This window comes from Ictalurus punctatus, chromosome 1, assembly GCF_001660625.3.
Source record: "Ictalurus punctatus breed USDA103 chromosome 1, Coco_2.0, whole genome shotgun sequence".
Classification (NCBI taxonomy): domain Eukaryota; kingdom Metazoa; phylum Chordata; class Actinopteri; order Siluriformes; family Ictaluridae; genus Ictalurus; species Ictalurus punctatus.
The window spans coordinates 17,354,429-17,381,220 of NC_030416.2; the positions used below are offsets into that span (position 1 = coordinate 17,354,429).

Genomic DNA, 26,792 nt, shown 5'->3' on the forward strand with positions numbered 1-26,792 from the left:
TTTCTATCTAGATGTCACTACAGGATTCCTTGTGGGTTTCATTGAGCTTTAAAGCTACAGTCAGGAGTTTCAGAACAGATGGCATAATTCTATTATTAATGCACTTCACATGTTATAGTTTCTTACAGGGAATAATGTTTAGAAAGAATAATTACATATCAACATGAATCCAGTATGGAGTCATATTTTATTTATTTATATATATATATATATATATATATATATATATATATATATATATATATATATATATATATATAATTTTTTTAAATCTCTTTCATGCATAACTCATTTAGAGGATGGAGTCTTTTCAAAAAAAGTAAAGTTAGAAATATTCAGAAAACTGCTGAGTAATTTCCTGTTGTTTTTAAAATCATCGGACTACTCAAGTCACAGTAGTGAGAACCTCCAAGTTGGGGGATGTGGTGCCAGTGGAAAAAAATTGTCATTATAATATATAATGAGCTTCACAGTGTGTTGAACTGGATATACTTTATAGTCAGTATTTCAATATTTTGATGTAACTAGCCATAACAAATGTTATCTGAGACAAAGCTAGCCATTTAACTGGTAGAAGGCAGATATGTTTTTGAAATGTAAAGATCACACAAGACACTGAGACCACGGTTTCTAGGTAACTGGCAGTTCTCCTAGTCAATAAACATGATGAAACATTCAGCTGATACAAAACTCCAACCAACCTATGCTAACAATAAATCTTGGGTGGCAACACACCTTACTGGATTTCTAACCTTACCACACTTATACTTAGTACTAAAACATTAAAGTAAGATGTAGTTACACCTTTCCTGGGGTTTTGTGGTGTCCATATGCAATTACCTTGCAGGAAGTGGTAGCTCAGTGGTTAGAACACTGGATTACTGCTCGGAAAGTCCTGAGCTCAAATCCCAACAATGCCAAGCAAACTGCCACTGTGGGCTCCTGAGGCCCTTAACCCTCAACTGTTCAGTTGTATAAATGGGATAAATGTAACTTGTGCTGGATAAGGGTGTCTGCCAAATGCCATAAATGTAAAGAGAAAGTGGACTACTTCTGTGTTTACCTGTAATTCCTAACCCCAAATTATTCCCTCCTAAAAGGTAATCCCATATCTGAAAGAGCTGATTATGTCGCTTGAGAGATAATTTACAGATACTTTTGAATGAAGAATTCATGAAAGCGTTTCCTAAAAATTAATTTTACATGAATTATATTGTGCGATATGGTAGTGTTGCCACCTCAGCTCTGGAGTCATGGTTTGATTCTGAGCTTGGGTTATCGTCCGTACTGAATCTCGTATGTTCTCCCCTTGTAAATGTAGGTTTCATCTGGAGTTCTCTAGTTTCCTCCTACCTCCCAAAAACATTGCAGTATTGCACATATGCTATAACTACAGCAGATAAATATTAGAGAAAAAAAACTATTCCTTTGATAAACTGAGACTATTGCATCTGTGTGTGTTAGTTTGAAAAGGGTTCTTCATGGCAATTTGGCTGAAACGTTTAACTGGCTATGCACCTTCTATCATGGATAATCTGCTGTGGATAATTGTACTTTTGAATTTGAGCTGTTTTCTTTTCACTACACTGCTGTATGACTCGGCTTTTTCCTCTGAGTATTTACTGCATAGAAATAAACCATGAATTCAGTTACTGGGCAGTGGTCAGAGTTTCCTTTTGGGTGTTTCCATATTAAGTCTTTAGTACATCCTATTTTTGGCTTGATGATGATCATTTCTTTCCAAACAGATCCCCATAACTCTCCCACCACCTGCTTCTGGCTGTGCAGTGTATAAATGTCTAACCCATGTCTAAACATCACTCCTACTCAATGGATTAGAAAGCGTTATCTTTCAGCAGCAGGGTGTGGCCTAAACAAGTGACCCCGCCCACTCACAGTGGCGTCATCGACAGGGGCGCGCGCGAGATCCTCAAGCGCAATTGGAGGCTGCTGCTCGAGTCAAATGAAAATGGCGACCGCCGGTTCCGCAGATCCGGGCTTCACTGCCCCCCCAGGTAGCTAAATTCTCATTAAACGTCTTGTTATACCGGAGAAAATTGTGTTCTCGACTGTAGATACTCTCGAAGAGATAGTGTTTTGCTATTTTTTTTTTTAAATGTAAAATTTATTTCAGGAATTATCTTTGTATAAGATTAGCCCGTTTAGAATAACATCTGAAAGCTTGGAGTGTTTGTGTTTGGAAGTCCTGAGTGAAATGCTCACACTAGGATAACTGAACCTTGCTAGCGAGTTAATTTCCCCAGACCTCAGTGAATATGTACACGCAAATGCAGCGTATATTAATTATGTCTGTGTTATAAGTGATACAGTCAGTTAAGTAGCTAACTATAACACGTTATATTGGGGACGGAGCCGTTTGATTGTGAGCTTGAACTAGCTGTGCTGATATCTAACCCAGGAGTGCTACGTTAGCGAAGAGGTTTTGTTGTATACAAGTTGCAAAGCTGTAGATAACTGCAGCAGGAAAATGTCGCGGTTTTCTTTCTCGTCTTCACTTCTCTTCTCGCCACCAACCTAGATATTGTGGGAGAAAGTGAAGCTGGTAGGCAGCACATTTCTCAACCGTGTTCGACTGTGTTGCTTGCTAGCGAGTTAAGGTAATCAGTGCTAGGCTAGCTGGTTAGCTAAACAGCGTGATCCCAAACATATTCACTTAGACACCTTTTATCTCAGACGGGTTTTGAAAAAATAAAATAAAAAGCATTTTCCCCCCAAATCTTATATATTAGATAAAAAAGTAAAGGCCTTTACTGTTTTTTCATCTTCAAATGGACTATACACAAGTCTATTGTGTCTCCATGGTAAGCTAGCTTTGTTGTGGCTGTGTTGTAGCTGTCCATTATGTCCCAGTGTTCGGTGTCCAACCTCAAACAGCACTTAATATCCAAATACTTTTGGTACTTGAATCGTGTTTCTTTACATCACAATCTTTCAGCCTTAAACAACTGTTTAAAGTCCCCCTTTTCATGCAAATATTTGCGTGCCTGACTCCAGCATGATCACTTTGTCGTTTCTGTATTTCCAGTTTTATGACTCCACCTATTCATGATTACTTGTTTGTGTCTGATTCAGCTTAGGCAAGGTGTTGTCTAGTGTAGCTGGTGGTGCTGAAAAAAAATGAATAAAGTGTAAATATTAAGGGGAAAATTCTCCCTAAAACAGGATTTGAGTCAGTACTGGGTCTGTTATGGTATATTGTAGGTTAGGTATATGATGTCAGTGTCCTGAAGCAGTATGTGTCCTTATGCTGCGTTTATGTTCTGTTTAAATCAGTATAGTTTTGAAGTAAGTGTTATAATAGATTCTGTTTGAATTACTCAACTTGCCCTATCGTGGGAAAGATTTAATCTTCAGTAGTAGTCGGTGTTCCTTTGTTATTCAAAAAAACAACAACAACTTTTAGTACTAACTAATTAGTCTTGGACCATCTGTGATGTTGGGCCAATAGGACTGTCCAACAGGCATAGTCCACAAACCTATAACATTTTCTTCTGTTGACCAAATGTGGCGACTCTGATGCTGTCCACCATCAGCAGAGCCTTCTGTCATATGTCACTTCCTTTTTGTGGCACGCTTGTTCAGAGATTTGTGGAGTAATTGCTGCTACTTGTATTTATAGGATTTCATGCCTAAACCACACCCACTGGCTCTGTGGTTCTCCCGGGGGGGGGGGGGGGGGGGGGTTAAAGGAAAAAAACAAACAGACAGGGCATTATTTGGGTACTCTGTGTATTTTATTGATTTTCAAATAGATTGTGCATAAATGAAAAACCCTGTGTTCCCTCTCCCTCTGTATTTTCTTTTTGCTGGGGAGAGGCGGAGCTTAGACTGCCTTTTATCTAGCAGTCAGTGCAGACCAGTGTTGCTAACTTAGTGGCTTTTCAGACCCCCCCCCCCCCTTTTTTTGCAAAAAAAAGGTGCTTAACGACAAATCTAGTGACTTTTTGAACGAACCTTAGCGACTTTCCAAATGTCGTCAGTACTGTCCAGCAAGCACTCACAGTTACACAGTTACTCTTTGTTACAAAAGGTTGAGAACCTCTGCAATAGACCATTCTGGTGTGTGAAATTACGAGTACAATTCAGAAATCTGAACTTAATTCACTAGTTTAAAAAAAACAAAACAAAGCAAACCACCAAAGGCGGAGGCTGCAGTTGTCTGTTCTCTTGCTGTATTTAATATAGGATGCACTTTTTTAAAACATATTCCAAAAGACAGTAAGTAAAATGAAAAAATAATTGTGACAAATGTCTCATTATTTTTTCCCCTTATAAGTATGGCTGGGTGATATGAAAGAAATATATCACGATATTTCACATTTCTACGACCCACAACATGTATTGCAGTATAAAATTTGGCTAACAAACTGTCTGCAAAACAGTAGTAAACAAAAAAAGTTAAACCTTGTTTGATACTTATTTAAATCCTACAAAGATTACATTACACTAAAAATACATCAAATCAACAGCTTCCATTCATTGGCATTTAATTTGTAATGATTGTGTATCGTGTAATCATTTACCAGAATATCAGATGCTATTATATCCATACATCACCCAGCCTTACTTATGAGAACTCAAATTGTTGACCCATACTAGTCTGTTGGTTTCATCTGGCTGGTAAGCTGCTTAACAGTGTAATTTTTCTGCTTGATAATACACAAGATGTTCTTAAAGCTGACTTGTATGGTTTCCCTGGATGTTTTTTAGGTTTATGCAGTTGATGACAGAGCTGGAAGTTCTTTAGTGGTCAGTGGCCTGTTTGACCCAAAACTTAAAAATGTCCTGGTATGCTTGCCCGCTGTAATGGTGCCTCAATCAACTCCCTTACAGAGTCAGTTCAGTCGGTAGCAGAAAACGAGACTTCTGAACCCATCTTATATTTGGAGTGGCAGCGAAAGCCCTGGTTATCATCATGCATTAGAAGAAGTTTATGAATTAGTTGGTCTTATCCGTTCTTAAGTGGTGTCTTACCCCAACAGACTTGAGGACTCCCTTCTGGAGGATGCTGGCCTCTCAGAGAAGTACATGCATGGTTGTGCTGTGCCAGCATTTGTTTTTGTGTTTGAAATGAAATGGATAAAAAGGTCTAAAAAAAAATTCATCATTGAAAGTCACGCTTGAGTTATGAGGGTGGAATAATTTTCTATACAAACATTTCTTTTCAGTTAAGATTAGATGATCTTTGCAGGACTGGCTCTCATTACACAAGGAGTGCTTTGTGTGATTTACATTTTGTTCTGCCCAAATTAATTATAGCAAATCGCCACAAACATTACTTATGAGCCCATCTAAGCAGCCAACAAGTTACAGTTATGGGTGTTGGGACAGATTGTATGCGGTTTTTATGTGTAATGTAAAGTGTAGTTATTCCATTAAGCCACCATGTAGTGTTGTGGGTGCTTTGTGTGTAAGGTGTAAATAGCGCTAAATGGGTATTGCTTTACATGCTCTTTAGACTTGCTGTTTACCGTTTGATAGGGTTTTCTCACATTAATTTTACAACACAGCCTAGCATGCACAAAGTCACCTATGTGCATTCCAAAATGTACTACATGTACATGACCATAAATTGATCATAAAATTTCTGTGCACATTATGGACTTGCACGTAGTGCGCTTCACTAATATTGACAAAAATTTCTATAAATATGTGTGCTGTATTGTGTGTGTATATTGTAATATTTCAGTAATGATTGTACTATTTGTCTTTTCTAATGTGATGTTGTGGTGAGCAAGTGAGTCTGCTAACCATTCCTTAAACGTTCTGTTGTGTGATTTAACCATCTCGGGTCACTTTTTAAAAGCGTCATTTCATAATTACTGAGCAATATTTGTTCTAACATGTTAAAGTCTGGCTTGACTAAATTTGGTGGCTAAATTTCACCTTTAAGAAAGACAAATGTTCAGTTTATGTCTGTCCTAAGCACTTTTCTGTGGTATCAGTGTTGGCAACCTCCTTATAGGAAATAAATTGAACATTTGTTGATGGTTTGGTCCCATCAGAGAAGTTGGTTTTCCACACATCCTAAATCCTAAGTAATGAATGCAGCTAATGAGCACACATCCTGATACAGTCAGACAAAAATAAAACAAAAATGATCTGAGCGATATCTGAAAGTAGACACTTGTTTCCTTGGGGGAGTAAATGCTAAAAGTGATGTACATTTCATATAACATGTACTCCTGAGATGCATCTGTATCCTCAATGTGACTACCTCACAGTAGTCACATTGTAGTTGCATGTGTAATTTGTGTAACTGCACAGATACTTGATATCAGGTGGGACTGTGAAAGGTATGCCAGGAAGCATGATAAATGTATCCAGTGTTTCTCAAAAGCAGCTTTCTTTACAAATCCTTTTATAAATCTTTTTGTCTTCTTTAAAGGGTCCAGTCGAAAAACTGCTTCACCAGAGGTGAGTGTTAGACAATTAAATTTTTTATTTATTTCTAGGCTATAAACCAAAAATCAATTTTGTCATGGTTTGAAATGTATTTTTTTATTGTCTGTGCTGATATTGAAGACTATTCAAGAACGGTTTATGACTGGTAGAAAATATTATAATATGATCAGGAATTTTTTTGGGGGGGGTTGTCATTGATTTGCTTTGAAATGCAGTTCTCTTTTACAGCTCTTCATGCTCTATTCACTATTCACTCGCACAGTGCTGTGAAAAAGTATTTGATTCATCCTGATTTCTTCCGTTTTTGTGTATCTCATGCTAAATTGTTTCAGAAATTAAAACAAAGCCAATCTGAGTAAACACAAAATACATTTTTTACATGATCATGTTATTTATTGAAGCAAAAAAAGTTATCCAATACCAACTTGGCCTGTGTGAAAATGTATTTGCCCCTGTAGTTACTAATTGCCCAAATCTGTGAAACTGAATTTACAATGGGGTTCAGCCCTGGTCAATCAAATCAACACTTAAATAAAACTTTTTCCAACAGCATGAAGTTGGTTAAAAGCTCTTACCCAGTAACACACTATGCCAAAATTAAAAGAAATTCCAGAAATGATGAGGAAGAAGGTGATTGAAATACGTCAGTCTGGGAAGGGTTACAAAGCTAGTTCAAAGGCTCTGGGACTCCAAAGAACCACAGTGAGGGCCATTATCTCCAAATGAAAACCGGGATCCCGTTAGATCTGGTGTAAACCAAATGCACAATTCCAAAAAAATATCACACCTATGGTCAAGCATGGTGGTTGCAGTGTGATGGTGTGGGGGTGGTTTGCTGCTTCAGGGCCTGGGCAACTTACAGTAATTGAGAGAAACATGAATTCTGCTCTCTACTTGAAAATCCTAAAGAATGTCCAGTCTTCAGTCTGTATGTTGAAACTCCAGTGCAACTGGATTATGCTGCAAGACAATGATCCAAAGCGTAGGAGTAAATGGTGGCTTGTATCTATCGATCGATCTATTTATTTATTTTCATTGAATTTTGTCTGAAGATCTAAAACTAATTTAGTATGATATATATATATATATATATAAAAAAAAAAATAAAATAGAGATATATAGATAGATAACACACACACAAAAACAGAAGAAATCAGACTGAAAACATATGTTCCCAGATTTGTCTGACCTGATAGGGGTTAGTGTTAGAACATGACTTTTTGACAAATGTGGATGTGATTAGTTAGCTATATATAGGACACTTTTTCATCATCACTGATACAAAAACTTTTCTAGGAATGGTGAGAGTACAAGTAGAAAGTGTGGTTTATGACCACTAGAAATGTATTGTAGGTAACAGTTTCCTCCATGAGAAGCACAAATTAGAGAGGACCAGCTTTAAGAAAATTCAAGGGTGATGGAAGTGTCTCCCCTGATAGACCGGACACATGCATTTATGTTTCTCATTCATTTTCTTTCTCTCTTTTCTGTCTGTCTGTCTCACACTGTCCAGGGCCCAGGGTCGTCTCAGAGTATGAAGAAGACTATTGGTCATCGAGGGATTGACCCCACTGGAGAGACCACTTACAAAAAGGTCAGTTAAAGTTAGAAAGGCCAAACCAGAAGGAGTCTATCATGGAACACAGTTGATTAAATAAAAAGAGTTGTTTATTAAATGTTTGTCACTACTCACCATAGCAAGTCTTTCAGCACTGTAGCTACCAGCTTAGTGCGGTAAGGGTTAGTCTTGCAAACTAGATTTCTAGCTGTTGCTTAAGAGAGTCTGGTACTAAACGTGCCTGGGAACTGTTTGAGAGACCATTGCTTGCTTTTTCGACTAATTTCACAACATTTCTCCCACCAGACAACCTCTTCTGCCCTGAAAGGAGCCATTCAGCTTGGTATTACCCACACTGTGGGAAGCCTGAGCCAGAAAGCTGAAAGAGATGTTCTTATGCAGGACTTCTATGTAGTAGAAAGCATTTTCTTTCCTAGGTATGAGCTTTCTCCTCTTTGTGCTGATTGTGGGGGTTGAAGTGTATTGCCTGCATCTTGTTTCTGGGTGTCCATAGCCACTTTAACACTGCCATTAATTTATTTAGTAATAGGTAGTTAAGTGCATATATATATGCTATTTTTCTGTTGTTAAATAGTTCTTTAGCTGGGTACAGCTAGTCATATTCATATTCACCTTGCGTTTAAAAACAGTATCCTTTACTAGCATCCCTCTGTTATATTACATTTTGTTAATTCTAGGATGTTCAGGGAAAGTCACTTGGTTTCTCTTCTGAAAAGCGGTGTGCTTTTAATATTTTGTTTGTTTGTAGTGAAGTATTGTGTGCCATTTATGCCATCTTTCATCTCGCTCTCTTTTTTTATTTTTGTATTTATTTATTTATTCATTTATTTTATTTTTTTCTTGCTCAGTGAGGGCAGCAATCTGACTCCTGCACATCACCATGGTGACTTCCGGTTTAAGACTTATGCACCCATTGCCTTTCGTTACTTCAGAGAACTCTTTGGCATTCGACCCGATGACTACCTGGTCAGCTAAAACCCCTACACGCTTGCACGCACAAAATTGTTCATAATTGTTGGCCTGCTGAATATTATTCCTGGTTCATGACTTGTAGATATGTTTTGTTTTTCTGTTTCTGCAGTACTCTCTGTGTAATGATCCACTGATCGAACTGTCGAATCCTGGTGCGAGTGGCTCGATCTTTTACGTCTCCAGCGATGACGAGTTTATTATTAAAACAGTCCAGCACAAAGAAGCTGAGTTCCTGCAAAAGCTACTGCCAGGATACTTCATGGTATGTAATTTTATGTGAATGCACATGTGTGGAATAGAGCAGAGCCCCAGGGCTGTGTTTTATTATTAGCTTATGTTGTCTTATGGGATTTGGTTTTGTTCCTTCTTTCTCTGTTGTGCTAGAACCTGAACCAAAACAAACGGACGTTGCTGCCCAAGTTCTATGGACTGTACTGTGTGCAGGCAGCAGGGAAGAACATACGCATTGTGGTGATGAACAACCTTCTGCCACGCTCTGTACCAATGCACCTCAAATATGACTTAAAAGGCTCCACTTATAAGCGTCGTGCCTCTCCCAAAGAGAGGGAAAAAACTGTGCCCACTCACAAAGACCTTGACTTCGTCCAGGACATGCCTGAGGGAATCCAACTAGAGCCAGACAACTACAATGCTCTCAGTAAGACCATCCATCGAGACTGCCTGGTGAGTGTGTGCTCACGTGTATCAGCAGTATGATCACTGTAATTGCAGTGTATGCTCTTCACTGTGTGTTTGTTTGCACAGACCATAGACTGCTGTCATTAGCTAGTAGTTGTGTGCTAGCAAATACCTGCCAGCTTCACTAGAATAATTGCCTGCAGTCTGTTATGATCATTTTTTAACATGTCTGTTTACATTGAGTGGTGGTGTTGACTTGGTTGATGGTTTGTGTATTTTAGCTGTTGCAGAGCTTTAAGATCATGGACTACAGTTTGTTGGTTGGAATCCACAATGTGGATCAGGCGAGCCGTGAGCGTCTCGGTGCAGGGGAAAGCTGCAGGCCGGTGGAGGGGGCAGTCACACCTGACCAGAAGAGACCTCAGGTCCAAAAAGCCCTGTACAGTACAGCTATGGAGTCTATCCAGGGAGAGGCACGCGGGAAGGGCACAGTGGACAGCGAGGACCAGTCAGTCACCCATTTCTTAACCATAGACATCTCTTGGCCTTTCTCACTCACTCAAATTATATATAAAATTAATTGTGTCCAGCTGGCGTTTGCATTTTCTTTTCCCTGTTCGTTCCGACCACATTTCTCTGTCTGAAAGCTTGCATTTAATTCACCCAAGAGCACTGGCAGTTTGGGAAACTGTCTTCCAGAAGCAAATGTATTTGATCTGTCTCTTTAAAAAACAATTGTGATTGTGGCAGAGGAAATCTAGTTGACAACAGCATCTTTGCTTCCAAAACTTGTTTGGTCAATACTATGCAGCTGCTGCTAATTTGTATGAAGTTGCATTAAGTCCACAGTGAAATGTAGGAAATAATAATGTGTGCAAAATATCATATTGTGAATGTGCATTCAGAATGCACATTGTGTATGAGTGAGAGAATAAACCAGCAGGAATCCTGATCAGTATGATACTATGAGATTTCATTTGTGATACAGTTAAGGCTTTAATTTAATTAGAAATCGATACTCGGTCGATACCCATGATGGGGTTTCACACACGGGAAATGATCAGTAGTTTTATTCTCTGTATTGGGTAGCTCTGATCTCCTGCAGATTTAAGTTCCCAGTGGTTCTTTTTATTAGACTGTTGGTCTGTATCGATACACTAAACTAGCTAGTTTTTAAAAAAAATTATTATTATTTTTTTTTAATAAACTTTATGCTAGCTGCCACATTTTCTCCTAGTCAGTGGGGCTTCTGGGCAATCAAAACTTGAAACTGGGCAGCACATTGGAGCTTTTACTTGCCTGGTGGGCTTGTTAATGTGTATATCATTAATCTACACCTGCTCGACTTTGTAAAACAATGTCTTACTTTTCTATCTGTTTGTTTGTTTAGGTGGGGAGGTATCCCAGCTCGGAACAGTAAAGGAGAGCGGCTGCTGGTTTACATTGGCATTATTGACATTCTGCAGTCGTACAGGTAACTCAACACCCCATGCTTACTGGAGTTGTGAGGTAATAGGTTTTCTAGGCTATTCAGTAAAACAATTTCAAAACATTATTAAGCTAATGATAATCCCATTACTTTACTAGACGAGTGAGCAGAGAGGTTTCAAAAGAAACATGGCTGCTGTGATGTGGCAAGCGATGCTTGTAGTTTTGGTACCATGTCTAAAGATGATAATTACATATTAAACATACAAAGTGTTTACATTTGTATTGCGTGTGTTTCTTTAACATGACTTGCCATGTTCTTGGAAATGTGGCTTTGTAGATTCATCAAGAAGTTAGAACATTCCTGGAAAGCACTGGTTCATGATGGGGTAAGATTATTAAGTGTAATCTATCCTTGGATCAGTTTGATTCAAGATTTTAACATCATGCTATTTGAAAATGCCATGGCCCTGTGGTTATTCTACCCTACATTTTTCCTTTTTTCCAGGACACTGTGTCTGTTCACCGGCCAGGCTTCTATGCAGAGCGATTCCAGCGCTTTATGTGCAACACAGTATTTAGGAAAACAAGTAGGTCTCAATATTATCTTCATTCACTGTCACTTATCGTCATTCTCTTAAGACATGGATCTTTTGTAATGTGCTCTATTTGTTGGAAAATGTGTGCTGTATGTGCTTATGTTTTGGTGCTCTCTTTCTCACTTTCTGTCCCCAGTGAGGTCATCGCCATCGAAAAAGAGCCGTTCGGGTTGTCAGAGTGTGGCTCGGAGGCTGCCCATGGGCACTGCTTTCCCGAGTGCCCAGTCCAGCAGCCACATGCTTCTTAATGCTCAACTCGTCTATCGTTCCCACTTTACTCACAGTGACCCAGACGTTGAAATTGGTGAGAAAGGAGAAATTGTGTGACCGAAGAAATCCAGTATCTTTTCAAACCTAGGTTTGAGAGACAATTGTTTTTATTCATCTGTTTAATTATTTTCTAGGTGTGCAGTCGGGCAGACCTGACCTTCTCCGGAGCATGCCTTCCCAGGCTGGAACCTCGAGTGAATTTGAAGTAACTGATATGCCTAATCCCTCAGTGCCCCCAATGAGGTATTACCACATTGACTTGGTTCAGTATCTTAACACATTTTTATTTAATGTCACACTTTCAAAATGTCAAGCTTTCAGAATTTTTTTTTTGTTCATGGTTTATATTGTGTTGTTTTTTTTTTTTTGGTATAGGTCAGTAGGAGTGGAGGTGCACAAATCTGCAAGCACAGAACCTGATGGCAACACTTTTCTCAGGTATAGCTGAACACATGCTTTGTTAATATGACTCTATGCTTCATTGCATGATCATTGAAAGGCTCACTGCTTCCCCTACCTCTTTCTTTTAGTTTGGGTGATGCAGTTGGAGACGAGCAGATGAGTAATGAAGATGCCATTTCTCTCAAAGACATCATCCCAGAGACCAACATTTGTTTTGTAAGTCTAATGCTAACTGCTGACCATTGTTGATGCCTTTCCATCAAAACCTCTGCATGCGGTAAAGTTGTTAAATGTTGCAGTGAGACGAGTCTAGATTAGATGAGACTAAATGTTAATGTGTTTGACTAGATGTGATACCGAACATGAAAATGATTTACATAGCTCTTAGCAATGCAAATGTTTTTCTAAATAACAATTTATTATCGTGCCAGGTGCAAAATAACCTCAGGATGCCAAACAGTTTGCACTACAGGTTGTGCACTCCATTTAAGAATAAGCTACAGAAAACAGACAAATGGTAGAGAAATTGTTCCTGAGAAGCAATGTTGAACCTTTGCACAACTGTGACTTATTTGATTACTGTGGTCACTGGTCTGAAGCACATAAAACTGGGTGGCAAATTAGGGCCAATATACTGCTAAAGCAGTATTTGAAAGGCTTTTTGAGAGAATACATACTTATAAACTGCACCTTTTGTCTGGTTTACAGTAAGACTGCCAGAAAACGTGATGCAGAAAAAGAGGGAGACGAGAGCCTTGGATCAACTGAATGATAAGCCGTCTCTCCCTGTGAGAAGGAGAGGAAGGATTTCCAAACCTTTGGAGGGACACCCCAGTGGGTATGGGAAGGAGAACGTGAGCGATAGACTCTTCTCTTTCTCCAACACTGGTATGCTGCTATAACTCCACCTGTTGAGTACACAATTCCTTCCCTGGAAAAGTCACCTCCGGTCTCGCACTGCACGTTGTTAAGAAACACATAGACTTTGGTCTTTCCCTTGAAACACAGTGTTGCTCCTACATACATGTACTGAGAAAGAAGACTGGTGATTATTTATTCTATCAATTCTGTTCTGATTTTGCTCTATTTTTGCAAACTGCAAACAAATTATATTGGTATTTCATACTGGGTGTTAATGCTCTTTTTATGTCACAGTATTAGTTAAATACTCCGGTGGGCTTTTTACTTTATTCCCATAATTATGAAGATGATCTGCTTTTGCAGTAATGTGTAGAAGAGATATGTTATTTGCCGTTTAACCTGTAGGGTTATTTCAGAATGATGCATCTTCAGTCCTGCTTAAAGACCTCATCGCTGAAGAAAAGGATGCTGGAGCAAATCAAAATGTGTGCTCCTGTTCAGTAATTAGTCACTCAAGCCCTACTGTGAATGGGGTGATCTCTAAACTGTTATTACTGCGATCTACCTGGTATATGACTGTTCAAAAATCAGTTACCTGTGTAGTTTTTCCCCCTCTCAAAAATGAAGAAGCAAATATTCTTCTTGTGCTTCTCTGTTCTGCTAGTGTCTTAATCTGTGTTTTGGTGCCAATCACTGTTATTTTCTATTGACTTTTTCTTATTCTACTCTTTGGCTGTCCTAATTTGTGTATGCATTTGAAAATCTTCTAAGCTTTTTTTTTTTTTTGTCAATCTTGAGTGTTTCTATTCTTTTAAATGGACCAATCAGTAGTGTAGATTCATTAGTGGATAGGCAGGCTTGCTTGTTTTTAATGCCAATGGCCTTCAATCCATTGATTTGTACTATAATCTGTAAATAGTTATGTAAATATTATTCACTTTTGTGTGTTTGCATACCTATTATAAAGACTAATATGCTTTTATGAAGCAATATGTATTCTAAACTAACAGATTAACATGTTTATTTGTTATACTTTCTTGGCATGCCTTATGTCTGCTTCACTAACTGTGCACTCTTATAAGAGCCTGCTCATTTCTGCTGGATACGGAAATTACCTACATTCGGTACATTACTTATGCAAGTGGTCATTTCAGTGTGACAGTAATCATTATAGTAATTTTTGTTTCATTTATTTATCTCATTTTAAAATTTCAACTCTGTGCAACTTATTGTGCTTTGCTTTATTTCTCCCTGCATTATATTGTAACATAAACCTTTTTCCAGAAACACCTACACAATTTTTTTTCTAACACACACACACAAATTATCCAGTTATACATTGTTGTTGTTTGAGCATTATTCTGCACAAAATGTGTGAAGGAAGGTTTTTTAAATATTTTTTTATTAAATTGATCATAGACAAAATCTTGTAACCCGGACATGGTGGGTATATATATATATGCTAATATATATATGGTGTTCCGCTCAAACTAAAGGCTGTGTCCATGCACCAGGTAGGGGTTGTTTTTTTGTTTGTTTGTTTGTTGTTGTTTTTTTTTTAGGTATTCTGAATGAGTGGAATGTGTTACCACCTGTTCTGGAATTTTTCTGAAGTTCATAAGATACTAAGTGGCTGAAGGTGCATGAGTATGTTTGAATGTGCGTTAACAGTGTGGGACTTTAACTTTTCTTATCGATATAGGTGCTGTACTGGTTTGGTCACTTGAACACACTTGGTGTTCTCTTTAGTAATTGGTGTACTCTTCAAAAATGATGAAGGGGAAATTTACTGTGGCCAAATTGCTGCTTCATCCTGTTCTTTCAAATACACTAAGTTGGTAATGGCACAATTTGCATCACATGACACTGCTGCTGTTTTGAGCATCTACCTGACAGGTTACCTTCACGCTCTCCTTGTTAATTTCATCTTTCTTTTCCATGCCTATTAAACTCCCATCTAAATTAACGGGATTCACATCATGCATCTTGCATGTAGACAAGCCAGGCTCATCCTAAAATAGTAAGCTAGCCAATTTTGTTTTTTAAGGCTGTTTTGTTACATGAAAAGCCTTTAAAGTTATCCTCAATGAATATTTCTTGAGCAAGCTCTATCTCGGAGTTGAATAAAACGTGAACATTTAATCGTCTTCAGAATTGCTTGGACATTGTTACAGTTTTGGCCACCAGGGTGCTGGATATCCAGAAACGATCCTAACTGAATACAGTAAATGTATTCAAGGGTGTCGTATGGAGTGATAAATGGAGTGTGTCAACTGTGCACCAAACTCAGAGAATACTTGATATTGCCAAATACTATTTGTAAATACTGTTTGTGTGTAGGAGGGATACAATCTAAACAGAGCTTCAAGATTTAAACAGGATTTTCAAAAGTGGACACAATTGGCATGTTTGGCCTTAATGACCCTAACAATTTCTTCTACAATTGCTAGTGTCACTTGTCTTTAGGTTTTTTTTTTTTTTTTTTTTTTTTTTAAATAAACTAGCTGAAATCTTTGTAACCATGATTAACCAGTGTTCTAATTAGAGTAACATGACAGTTAAAGAGAGCATGCCTTATCCTGTTGACAAAGCAAGTGCAAAATGTACTACATTGGTTGAAGGTTCCTGCACTTTATGCTGTCATGGTTTTATATCTTTAACTGCATTGTTTCACTGTGCAGTGTAATGCCTTATGTGTATGTACTCAAAGTTTCAACCAACCAATCAGCTTGCGTATATATATGTGTGTGTGTGTGTGTGTGTGTGTGTGTGTGTGTGTGTGTGTGTGTGTGTGTGTGTGTGTGTGTGTGTGTGAGTAAAATTTTCAAGTTCTTGTTTTGCTTGCGTTTCTTGATGCGCGTGTAACTCCAGTGCCCTGATCAAGGCAGGGTTACATAGTCATGTAACAGATGCCTGTAGACTCCTTTATGTCTGTGTGGTTCAAATTTGTGTTAACTGAATGATGAGTGAGTAGTCAGCTAATGCTCTTGTCTAGAAGTCTTTTTTTGCAGTATTTTAATTTTACTGCTACAGACTTGTGGTGAAACTGACTAATGCACAACAGACACATCAGTCTTGCACAATTCACACAGGGTAATATGCTGGCAACAAAGACACTACCATATGAACTATTGCAATATTACATTTCTGCCAGCTTATGTTGTTGTAACTATATTTATTAGGAAACCATTTTTGTACCTTGTATGATTGTATGAAACCTAATATTCTTTGTAAAATAGACAATTGTTTGAATGCTGTAAAGCAACAGAAAGTCTGACGTTGTACACTGTATTTGTTGTGTTTTAAGATATTATATATATTACACACTTTTTGTAAAAACATGAATGTCTGGTGGTTTCAGGAGTTGAATGATTGCCTATATTTTTACTCAGCTTGTGTATAATGTGTACATGTACTGTATATAAGCAGCACACAAACCCGCCCTGCCTATCTCCCCATCATGTTAATCACCTGCCTTTCCTGCCAATTTAATCTGGTGGTGGGTTTTGTTTTTTCATATTGTCATTTAGATTTGAAATAGGCTAATAAATTTTTCAACTTTTTGGTGGTTTAGTTTCCTGTTTTTTCTTCAGAGGCATGTATAGATCTCTGTATATCTCTCTATAACAGTTACTGGAAATGTGTAGTTGCAGTTATTGCTGCACAAGGGGGCACACTAGATACTGAACGGAAAGGTTCACATACCTTTGCCACTCTAAGATATGTAATATTGGATCATGTTCCTCAATAAATAAGTGTACTATATATAATAAATATAATATTTTTGTCTCACTTGGTTCTCTTGATCTTCTTTTGAGGACTTGTGTGGAAATCTGAATGTTTTAGGTCATTTGTATGACATCAGTTACATCATCAATAAAGATTAGTGAGCCTGTTCCATCTTTCACAGGTGAACTTGTATGTTTTGGATCATGAGCAGATCTTTTCTTTCTCCACATTTTGGCCTTTCCATCACTTTGATAGAGGTTAATGTTGGTTCCAGAACTTTTGTGACTCCTCTCTGTATTTCTTTGTGAATTCCATTCTGGCTTTCCAAATCTTGCTGATGAGTGGTTTGCATCTTGTGGTATGTCCTCTATATTTCTGCTCTTGTCGTCTTTGAAAGGTGGACTGTGATACCTTCACCCCTGCCCTATGGAGATAATTGTTGTTTTTGAGTTTTTCTTCACATCTCTCACAATGTTTGTCATCTGCTGCTGCTGTTGTCCTTGACAAACCCATTCGGTGTCTGTTGTTCAGTATATCAGTGGTTTCTTTCTTTTCAGGACTTTCTAAATTGTTGTATTGCCTATTCCCAATGTTTGTGCAATGCTTCTGATTGATTTTCCCTCTTTTCTCAGCTTCGAAATGGCTTGCTTTTCTCCCATAGACAGCTGTTGGTTTATAATTTTTAACAAACAAATGCAGTCTTTACAGGTGAAACTGAAGGCTAAAACCAAGAGTAGTTGTTCAGAGCTATTTATTGTTTTAAACAATCAATCTAACAGGAAACAGCTGGGTGACAAGAAACAACTGTCAGTCACAGTCTGATACGAAATGTGCTATGTTCTATGTCGTTTAACACATCCACATATAAATACCAGGAAATAAAAGCTGAAATTTTAACCTTTATTTTCATATTCATCTCTTGATCTCAAACCCAAATGTCTGCAGTCTACATCAATAACAACTGAATTGACCCTGCTGTTCTAAGTGTTTCAGAGAGGACTGTATTTTCCTAGCAAACAATTTCACCTATTAGAGCAATTGTTTTATTGTCAGAATGATTAAAGCCTACCTCTGTGTGCAGTGTGCAGGCTAGTTCAGAGACTCATAATTTCAGGGTGCCTTCAAATTTGAGTGATTTGTCTTTAGTGCAGCAGTGTGAACCCTGCAGGGGGAGACAGGCTCTGTTTTCTCGATGGAAGCTTCTGCCCTGCATAATGCAATTCAATAATGAAATGACGCCAGTAGCTGAAACAGCCGTGTGAAACTTCAACTAGGCTGCGTCAATGTTTCAAGAATGGATGTGTAAAACGAAGTGTTTCCCGCAGGTGCAGTATGGGATATGGTGAGAACAGCTTCGAGAACAGTGCTTTACAAGCAGCAGCAGGAGGATGAGAAGGAAGGGAGACCGTTCTAGACAGGGCAAAACAGCAAACTCAACACTCTGTGCGTCCCAGGCGTGTTAGCGCAGAGAGAGAGAGAGAAAGAGAGGAGGGGGGGGGGGGGGGGGGGGGCGACGCATCATTGCAGTACTGAGAGGAAAGTCCTGCGCTAGTCCAAAAGCCTCAGACACACACACACACGCATCCAGAGAGAAGAAGAAGAAGACAGCCGACATTGCCGACCCAAATCTCAGAAGCTGACAGCAGAGACTCGTATGTTTGTTTGTTTTTATGCAGCATTTTTCTTTTGTGTGTGTGTGTGCTGGCAGGACGTGGCTGACACTCGGTTCTGGGTGAATTATAGTTTCTCGTAATGCGCCACTCGGGCTGATGCTCTCGCTGCAGCAGTGAGCTCTCCTCTCCTCTTCCCTCAGCTCCGCTCCCAACACTCCCCCCAGCACTGCGCACCGTCCCATCAAAGCTAACCACAGTGCTCATCGTACAATTCTAGGGACTTCTAAGGATTCTCCTGACATCCTTGTCTCCACTTTGCTGGTATCTCGTTGACTTCAAACCCTTCCCCCTTCATCTCTGCCTCCTCTTCCTCCTCGTCTTTACCAAGGCGAAAGTGCTGCAGAGAGCATGTGAGTACCAATGCGGACTTCGGCTGTTGCAAACAGAGCTCCTCTGTGTTTTTTTTTATTTTATTTTATTTTATTTTTTATTTATTTATTTATTTATTTTTATTTTAAAAAGACATTCTTACGCGCACACGGTACTGTGTGTTTTGCTGTAACTTTAGAACTCGTTATTTTTACCCAGGTTACTTCCTTTTTCCAAATGAATGAATGAATGCCTTTTATTGTCACTATACATATGTACAATGAAATTAAGAGCCACTCCTTTTTGTTCCGTGCAAACATATACATTCAATATACAAGAAGAATAAACAGGATGGAGTGTTATGCATTTATTAACTTGCGGGAGATGCTCAGGTCCACTGAACATATTATACTGCTGCTATAGCACAAAACATTCATTAACATAATTTGTAAGCAGTTGAGCTATCTTACTTATGGAAAACAAACATGTACCAAAATAATGTTTATCAATTAGTTTTAAAAAATAAATAAATAAATTTGTGATGCTCTGCTAATAAAACCCCCCTGAATTTTACTTATGTTACATACACACTGTGTGTGTGTGTGTGTGTGTATATATATATATATATATATATATATATATATATATATATATATATATATATATATATATATATATATATATATGTGTGTGTGTGTGTGTGTAACACAAGACAGGCCTTTCCTGCCATGTGAAATGAGAAAATGCGCACTTCCGAATGAGATCAGTGCAGTAACGGACTTTGTGCGTGACTGGTGACTGTGCTTTGGTGTCCTCATTATTCATAGTCATCCAGTGTCCAGTAAAACGTAGCTTTAGAAATAGGACAACATTTTTAATACTCTGAAACAAGCCAGACTTGTTCAGTCCTGGAGGGCTACAGCACTGCAGACTTCTACCTCATTTAACACACTCATAAGCGAATTAGCAAGGGCTTTATGGGATGAATCTGGTGTGTTAAATACGAAAACACAAATTTCTTCAGGGCTGCAGCCCTCCAGGCCTGGAGTTTGACACTCCTATAGCCACGCACACATGATGTATATTAATCCGCTTATGGCTTCATGTTCAGGTCAGCTCCAGATGCTGCAGCTCCTGCAGGAGCTCCCGGGGCTCCTGGCGCTCCTGGGGCAGAAGGAGCACCAGGCACAGGCCCTACTCCTCCTCCCAACACCAGCAGCAATCGTCGACTACAGCAGACACAGGCGCAGGTGGAAGAGGTGAGCATGTCTCAGGACGAAGAAGGGAGGAAAGTTGAGGAGTGAATACGTTATACTTAAGCCTGGGTTATCAATAGTCAACTAATTATTATTATTAATTTTTATATTAAAGAAGAGTCTTTAGTTTATATTATTTTGTAAATGTAATATATACATATATCATCTCATCTATCCATATATCTTTGCCAAAGAGCTCCACAAGCTTTTAGTTGGCATTTTAACAAATTATAACTGGACTTTCAGCTCCTGCCCTCACAAGTAGTTTATGCCTTCTAGTGAATTCTCTGAGCTGAGGCTGGTGTATGTTTTCACAGCAGCAGGTTTTTATTTATGCTTGTGTGTTTAGAGTCTACACGAATTCAATTAATCCCTAACCTAAGCACTTTACCCTAACTAGGTACTGAGGTGACATGATGCTGTGTTTTGGTATTCTTCTGATTTATTTTTCTTTTTTAACAGCCAGTCTCATATTACATTGATATATCTGATGTTTATGCATGTTGAGAGACAGGAGCTTGCAATTCACCTTCAGCTTTTATGGTTCACATTGTAAAGTTGGAAACTTGTCCCTGCTTTGGTCTTATTCATTGGCAAAACGTTATGGCTCAGTTTATTAAAGTCACAGACCTAGCTGATCTTGATTTTACAGTGAACTAATTACTGCAATAGAACAGTCACCAGTAATCACCAACTATTGTTATTTTCTATCAAACTAAATGCAGTGCATCATTAATGATAATTAAAATCCTTAATAATGACCTGGTCTGCTTTTCTGTGAAGGTTGTTGATATTATGCGTGTGAATGTGGATAAAGTCTTGGAGCGGGACCAGAAACTGTCGGAGCTGGACGACAGGGCTGATGCATTGCAGGCTGGAGCGTCTCAGTTTGAGAGCTGTGCTGCCAAGCTGAAGAACAAGTACTGGTGGAAGAACTGTAAGGTGAGAAAGACTAACAGCAGACAGTGCCATTTGAAACGGGTTCAAAACTGGAAACACATTCATTAAAATGAATGGCTTATATTTAATCACATGAATTGGATGAAACCAAGTGAATAAATGGTGTACACCGATCCCAGTTAATCTTCATATGTACACACTGATGAATAACCATGAGAGAGAACATATAAGGGAAAGAGTGTAAAATAACACATTGAGAGCACCAGATATGAAGAGAGAGAGAGAGTTTGTCTAAGGAAAAGAAAGAAAAGCGAGAAAACCTCTTACTCATGCTCCCTCTACTTATTCTAATCTCAGGAGCCAAGTACTGCACAGTGTGTGTACTGATAATTAGTTAATGAGAGCAAATTTAAGCCCCAGGGAAATGACAGCAGTTGGTGTAGATACCATCAGGCATGTTTAATGAAACCATTACCTAAGATATACACTAACCGCAATTCTGAGAATTTAATTATGTATAATTTAAGTTTTTTCAGGATATAAAATTGGTTATTAGCATTGGAAGAGTATGTTAAGTCTACTTTATAACCTGTTTTTATTCCTGTTAAATGAACATTTACATTTACAATTTGTTCGACCAATGAATTATTTTTATAAGTGCACAGTTTTGTTCTTTCCATCAACTACTCCAAAAGTGCAACATTGCCAGCATGAATTAGAAACATTATCTGTTGCTATTTGACTTTGCTTCATCATTCTCTGAGGCAGTCCTCAGATGTTTTGCTCACTCCTTAATGTCAGGATATCTGTCTTCATGAAACATTTTTGAGTGGTGAGTTTTGGGCCCAAGCTTTACCTAGTGATTGATATATTCTGGCTTCAAACCTATAGTTTGTAGGATATTTTGGTAAGAATAATAAGACAGGATTATTCAGTCAGGGGACAAAGAAATACTTCATAAAATAATGTTCCTGGGCTGCAGTGAGTCATCCTGACCGACCTGTAATACTAATTTACAGTCAGGGGAATTGGGCCAGATCTGGTGGGAAATTTATACTCGTACATCAAAATGCCACCTCAGATACACCAAACGTCATCAGACACAAGAGAAGTCTGACTACGTGATCTAAAGATGAGAGAGTAAAAAAAAAAACAAAAAAAACAAGCAAAACCCAAAAAACGGGAGTCTGGCTCAATATGACACTATAAGAGGAAAATAGATATATTTGTTCTATAATTTGGTGGGAAGCTAATGAATAATAGTCCACCAATTTATCATTATCCAGTTGTTAAATCAGTTAGCTAGATACAGTAACTTATCATAGCTAGCTAGGGACTCAGTGTGTATATTTATTACTCTGTGATTTAGCTAGCATGCTACCACTATTTGACTTTGGAAGGCTGGGGAGCATACACAGATTAGATAATAAAATAAACAGAGAACACACATCCATTAATAAAATACACACAAAAGTACTGACCACAGTTAATTCTCTAAACTGACTTTTTTTTAACGTACACAGCAGCACAATTTAGAATTAAAGGAAAGCAACTGAGAGGTTTTACTCTTTCAGCTAGTATTTAGTAAATGTGACATTCACATTATATGTATTTTATATACTGTATATATTTTATTCTAATAAAGATTTTATAATACTGATGATGATTTAATTAAATCATCATCAGTTAAATGTAATTAAATTCTCAGAGTCCCAAATCGAATCCTACATACTAAATATTCAGCACACCATTGCCGTCATTAATATTTATTTTATGTTAGACAGTACACATTATGTGGTTCAGGAGACAGCCTTGAATTCTCTCTGAATGTGTGTTGCTTGCTTCCTGCAGCCGTTATATTAATACATACGATGGAGAAGGATGCATCACATTATGAAATGTTCTTCTGCAATTAACTGTTATTTCAAACAGAGAGCCTAAACATCCAGCACCACATGTCTCTTTCTCTGGTGCTCTATGTGCCTATTAATGGACAATGTAAGTAAGAGACAGTGTATTCAATTGAAGGGGGAGAGAGAGAGAGAGAGAGAGAGAGAGCAGAAAGCAAGCGAACAGCTGTGTCCTTCATTAGGGTTTTAATCTCCTTTCTTTCTTTTTGATTGTATAATATTGGAGAAAAAAAATAGTTAGAAACAGTTTACATCCACATGGTAAATAGAAAAGTACAGTATACTGTATGTATGATACTGTAATTGTCATTGAACCCTTAACATTTGACATACTTTTGTTTCTCTGTTTCTTTCACCTTCCTTTAGATGATGATTATGATGGGTATTATTGGAGTCATAGTGGTCGGAATAATCTTCTGTGAGTTCCACTATATTTATACATTTAATAACATTCTACAACACTTAAGTACAATTAAATATCTATCTATCTATCTATCTATCTATCTTTATATATATATATATATATATATATATATATATATATATATATATATATATATATATATATATGCATGCAAATAATTCTACATTATTTCATTATTTGCAAGGATTTCTCTTGTGGGCACTGCTATTTATTCTAAGAAATAAATTCAATCTTTTTGTAATTAAGTAGCCTTTAGATATATAGCTACAATGTCATTTTAAATTCTTTTTAAAAAATCTGGTTTTCTTGTTGTGACTCAGTGGTGTACATGATAAATGTCCAGAGCAGACCTTCTCAGCACAAGCTCAATAATTAATTACTACATTTTGTGCAGTTATGCCTGATCATTCAGTAGGAGGAGCATACGGTCCATTAAGCACACAGCTACGCAGAAAGGAAGCCGTGCTGCTATATGAATCTGTGGCATTTTCAATGTGTGAATGTCTGTAATTCACAGACTTTATCTTCCTCTTTTCCTCTTTTCCTCTTTCCTCTACAGTGTATTTCTTCTCATGAGCTCACCCAGCTGACAGAGAAAAGAGGCAGAAGAACAACTAAGCATAATGAAAAGCCCACTCATAACTCCATGCCTTTTCCTGTCCCCTCTCTCTTTTTACTATCAAGTCTTCTCATTCCAGCCATCTGCGACTTCTTAATGTGACAGTAGTCATCAGATTCACAAGCTTCCTGTTCTCCCATTAATTACTATGCTGTTTATGATTTCCTCTAGCTCCCTGCCTTAGAATCTCTGACATCTTACACACACACACACACACACACACACACACACACACACACACACACACACACACACACACACACAGAGAGGGACACGGACCATGAGTGTTTGTGAGATTAGTCTGATAAAGGGTGGGATGCTATGAGCCTCTGTTGCAAAGGTGTGATAGGGAGTGTAAGTGAAAGTGCATAAAATGAGTGACAAATTTAAGACAGGGAGGCCACAATCCTCTTTCTACTTCTAGCATCCTCAGCTGACTTTCTAAAGCTTTTGGGAATTAGTAAACTGATCTCAGCATATACAACACATGTTTCCTACTGTCACAACCTTTAGCACCCCATCTGCTTGCATTTATTAGTGTCAGTGAGATACATGAGAAGAAATTTAACCTACTTTTATTGTAATGTGTAATTGTCATTGCAAGCATTGATGATCAAAACTCTTTTTCAGATATGTAGCTATAATTAGAAACATCCCATTCATTTGTTTGCTGTATAGCGAATAAGGAGGCAGATTAAAATAAACTGAAATAAAACTGGAGAGGTGAACAGGGATGTGAGGGAGAAAAGTTGGGGAAGATTGTTTAAATATTGGTTTGGGAAAATCATGTGTACACACACACACATGCGCACACACACACACACACACACACTAACAATTACATTACACTAGTAATTAATTTGTGTCTAATGACTTGCATGGAAGATTGGATACATTGTAAGACTCTTCATTTCCTTAAGTTCCTCAAGTTCTACCGTGTAATGTACAGCCCCCCCAAAAAACAAAAAAAACATGAAAACATGTTGCTTCAGTGTACAAAACATAACATCTGTGAGCCTGCCAAACATACAATGACCTGCTACATTTCTGAGAAAATGTGATGAGGAAGAAAACAACAACTATTGGACTTGCCATGTAGTGTGCTATTTTCAATCGAATGTCCTTCATATACATAAATGTTATTATTTTTCTATGCAGTAAAATTGCAAGAGCTTTCTGTTTCCATTTTGCAGGTGAATTCAAAGAGTTTGTATGGCACATTGCTAAATGTAAATGCCATTTATGAAAGCTTTAACACTGACCGAATAGAAAATCAAATCACTTATGACCATGTAGAGAACCCAGAGAAGAATTCAGAAGCATGCCTGTTTGCTCTAACACTTTTGCTGATGCCAATAAAGAAATTTAAAAACCACAGTGTGCTAGTTTTTTTTTTTATGTGAAAAGAAAATTGATAAAGAAACCAAGGTTTAGTGACATATTTGCTTTAAGGGTTGTGATTTTGCACACTGGGTGAGGGATCTTTTGAGAGGAACTGAGCAGCTGTGAGTGAAATAAAATGACCATAAACCAAACTACTGTATTTACTCTGGGATGGGCTGAATTGATGGACTGAAAAATGAGTGACATCAGAAACAGCAGTGCAAAAAATGACTTGATATGATGAAAGCATGTGCAGCAGTTATCACAGCTAAGATAATTTTTGTTTTTTGTTTTTTACTTATGTAAAGATAAGTTTATTATAACCATTGTAACTACTGTCACAAATCTTACCTTACGTTTACATTTATGGAACTTGGCAGACACCCTTATCCAGAGTGACTTACAGAAGTGTTTTGAAGTCTTTATCAATAAATACATCCTGATACTCGTTCACTAGGTCATGGACTAAGAATACCATTAGTCTGAAAACTGCTGGAGAGGTAATATAGTAAGAAAAGCACACAGACAACACATTTTTTCAGTGCTAATGCAGTGCTGCAGGTTTGGTGTATTTTTGCAAATAAGCTCTATGATAACATACATACATAATAATACATATGTTGTTCATCAAGATAATCTTCACAAATGTACACAACTTGTATGAACTTTGAAGCCTAATAACAATCGCCAGAAGTAAAAAGCTAAAGTTATATACGCAATAAACGAGCTAAACCAATGTCACATGACTTCAACATCACCACCGCTACGCTTCCAATAGAATTTATTGCACTACAAACGGAAAATACTATAAATTGACTATAAAATAATATACAAATCTACAAGTTGGAAAGTTTGAGTTGGAATAGTTTGCAAGAGTGCAGATATAAACACAACAAGGCTGTTGTAGATGAGTTTGCCTGTTCGGTGTGATGACGTTTAATGTCCCCGACAACCTCCGTAGTCCCATTTCACCACTTAATAAAAATTTTAATTTTAAAAGCTTAATAAAAGCACAAGTGGGGTATTACTGATGTATTTTATATTGTAGAATAAAACGTGAAAATATCTTGAGCTTGTGTTAACGACAGATCTTATTTCAGTCATTTAAGCATGAAACATTAAAAAAAAAAAAAAACATTGACTTTGGGACGACGGAACCGTAAGTTCAAAAATGCTGACTCATTTCTGGGTTTTAAGACTCATTCCTATAGCATTCTATTAAAGTACTTCTGGAAGAGGTAGGCCTTTAGTCATCATTTGAAGACAACCAGTGACTCAGCTGTTCGGACATCTAGGGCAAGTTCATTCCATCACCTAAGTGCCAGAACAGAGAAGAGTCTTCTCAGGCCTCCCTTGTACCCTGAGAGATGGTGGGACCAGTTGAGCAATGCTAGAGCATTGGAGGGAGTGTGG

At 37.8% G+C, this 26,792-nt stretch overlaps 2 protein-coding genes across 3 annotated transcripts; both read left to right on the forward strand.

Annotated features, from left to right (window-relative positions):
- The first annotated feature begins 1,899 nt into the window (after nucleotides 1-1,899).
- Nucleotides 1,900-16,739, forward strand: pip5k1ab (phosphatidylinositol-4-phosphate 5-kinase, type I, alpha, b). 2 transcript variants are annotated; one of them, XM_047156684.2, is made up of 17 exons: nucleotides 1,955-2,015; nucleotides 5,004-5,045; nucleotides 6,410-6,438; nucleotides 7,940-8,020; nucleotides 8,291-8,421; nucleotides 8,854-8,971; nucleotides 9,087-9,239; nucleotides 9,362-9,661; nucleotides 9,898-10,124; nucleotides 11,007-11,090; nucleotides 11,385-11,433; nucleotides 11,553-11,634; nucleotides 11,780-11,947; nucleotides 12,048-12,156; nucleotides 12,289-12,351; nucleotides 12,444-12,531; nucleotides 13,024-16,739. In XM_047156684.2, exons 1-17 carry the CDS (start codon nucleotides 1,964-1,966, stop codon nucleotides 13,024-13,026), a joined length of 1,779 nt encoding a protein of 592 aa, XP_047012640.1. In that variant the 5' UTR covers nucleotides 1,955-1,963; the 3' UTR covers nucleotides 13,027-16,739. The 2 variants fall into 2 exon arrangements, with proteins under 2 accessions (XP_017328997.1, XP_047012640.1); XM_017473508.3 differs by lacking the exon at nucleotides 5,004-5,045 and having other exon boundaries at nucleotides 1,900-2,015.
- Nucleotides 16,740-16,958: 219 nt separating this feature from the next.
- Nucleotides 16,959-26,182, forward strand: vamp1b (vesicle associated membrane protein 1b). The gene is made up of 5 exons (XM_017473546.3): nucleotides 16,959-18,928; nucleotides 19,999-20,146; nucleotides 20,927-21,085; nucleotides 23,320-23,371; nucleotides 23,937-26,182. Coding segments are annotated over exons 1-5 (378 nt in total). The 5' UTR covers nucleotides 16,959-18,926; the 3' UTR covers nucleotides 23,954-26,182.
- The last annotated feature ends 610 nt before the right edge of the window (nucleotides 26,183-26,792 follow it).

Coding starts and splice junctions, on each gene's coding strand:
- pip5k1ab (XM_047156684.2), top strand. CDS start 1,964: ATGAAAATGGCGACCGCCGGTTCCGCAGATCCGGGCTTCACTGCCCCC. Junction 2,016..5,003: donor GGGCTTCACTGCCCCCCCAG/GTAGCTAAATTC, acceptor TTACCCCAACAG/ACTTGAGGACTCCCTTCTGG. Junction 11,091..11,384: donor GACATTCTGCAGTCGTACAG/GTAACTCAACAC, acceptor GTGGCTTTGTAG/ATTCATCAAGAAGTTAGAAC.
- vamp1b (XM_017473546.3), top strand. Junction 20,147..20,926: donor CACAGGCGCAGGTGGAAGAG/GTGAGCATGTCT, acceptor TTTTCTGTGAAG/GTTGTTGATATTATGCGTGT. Junction 21,086..23,319: donor ACTGGTGGAAGAACTGTAAG/GTGAGAAAGACT, acceptor ACCTTCCTTTAG/ATGATGATTATGATGGGTAT.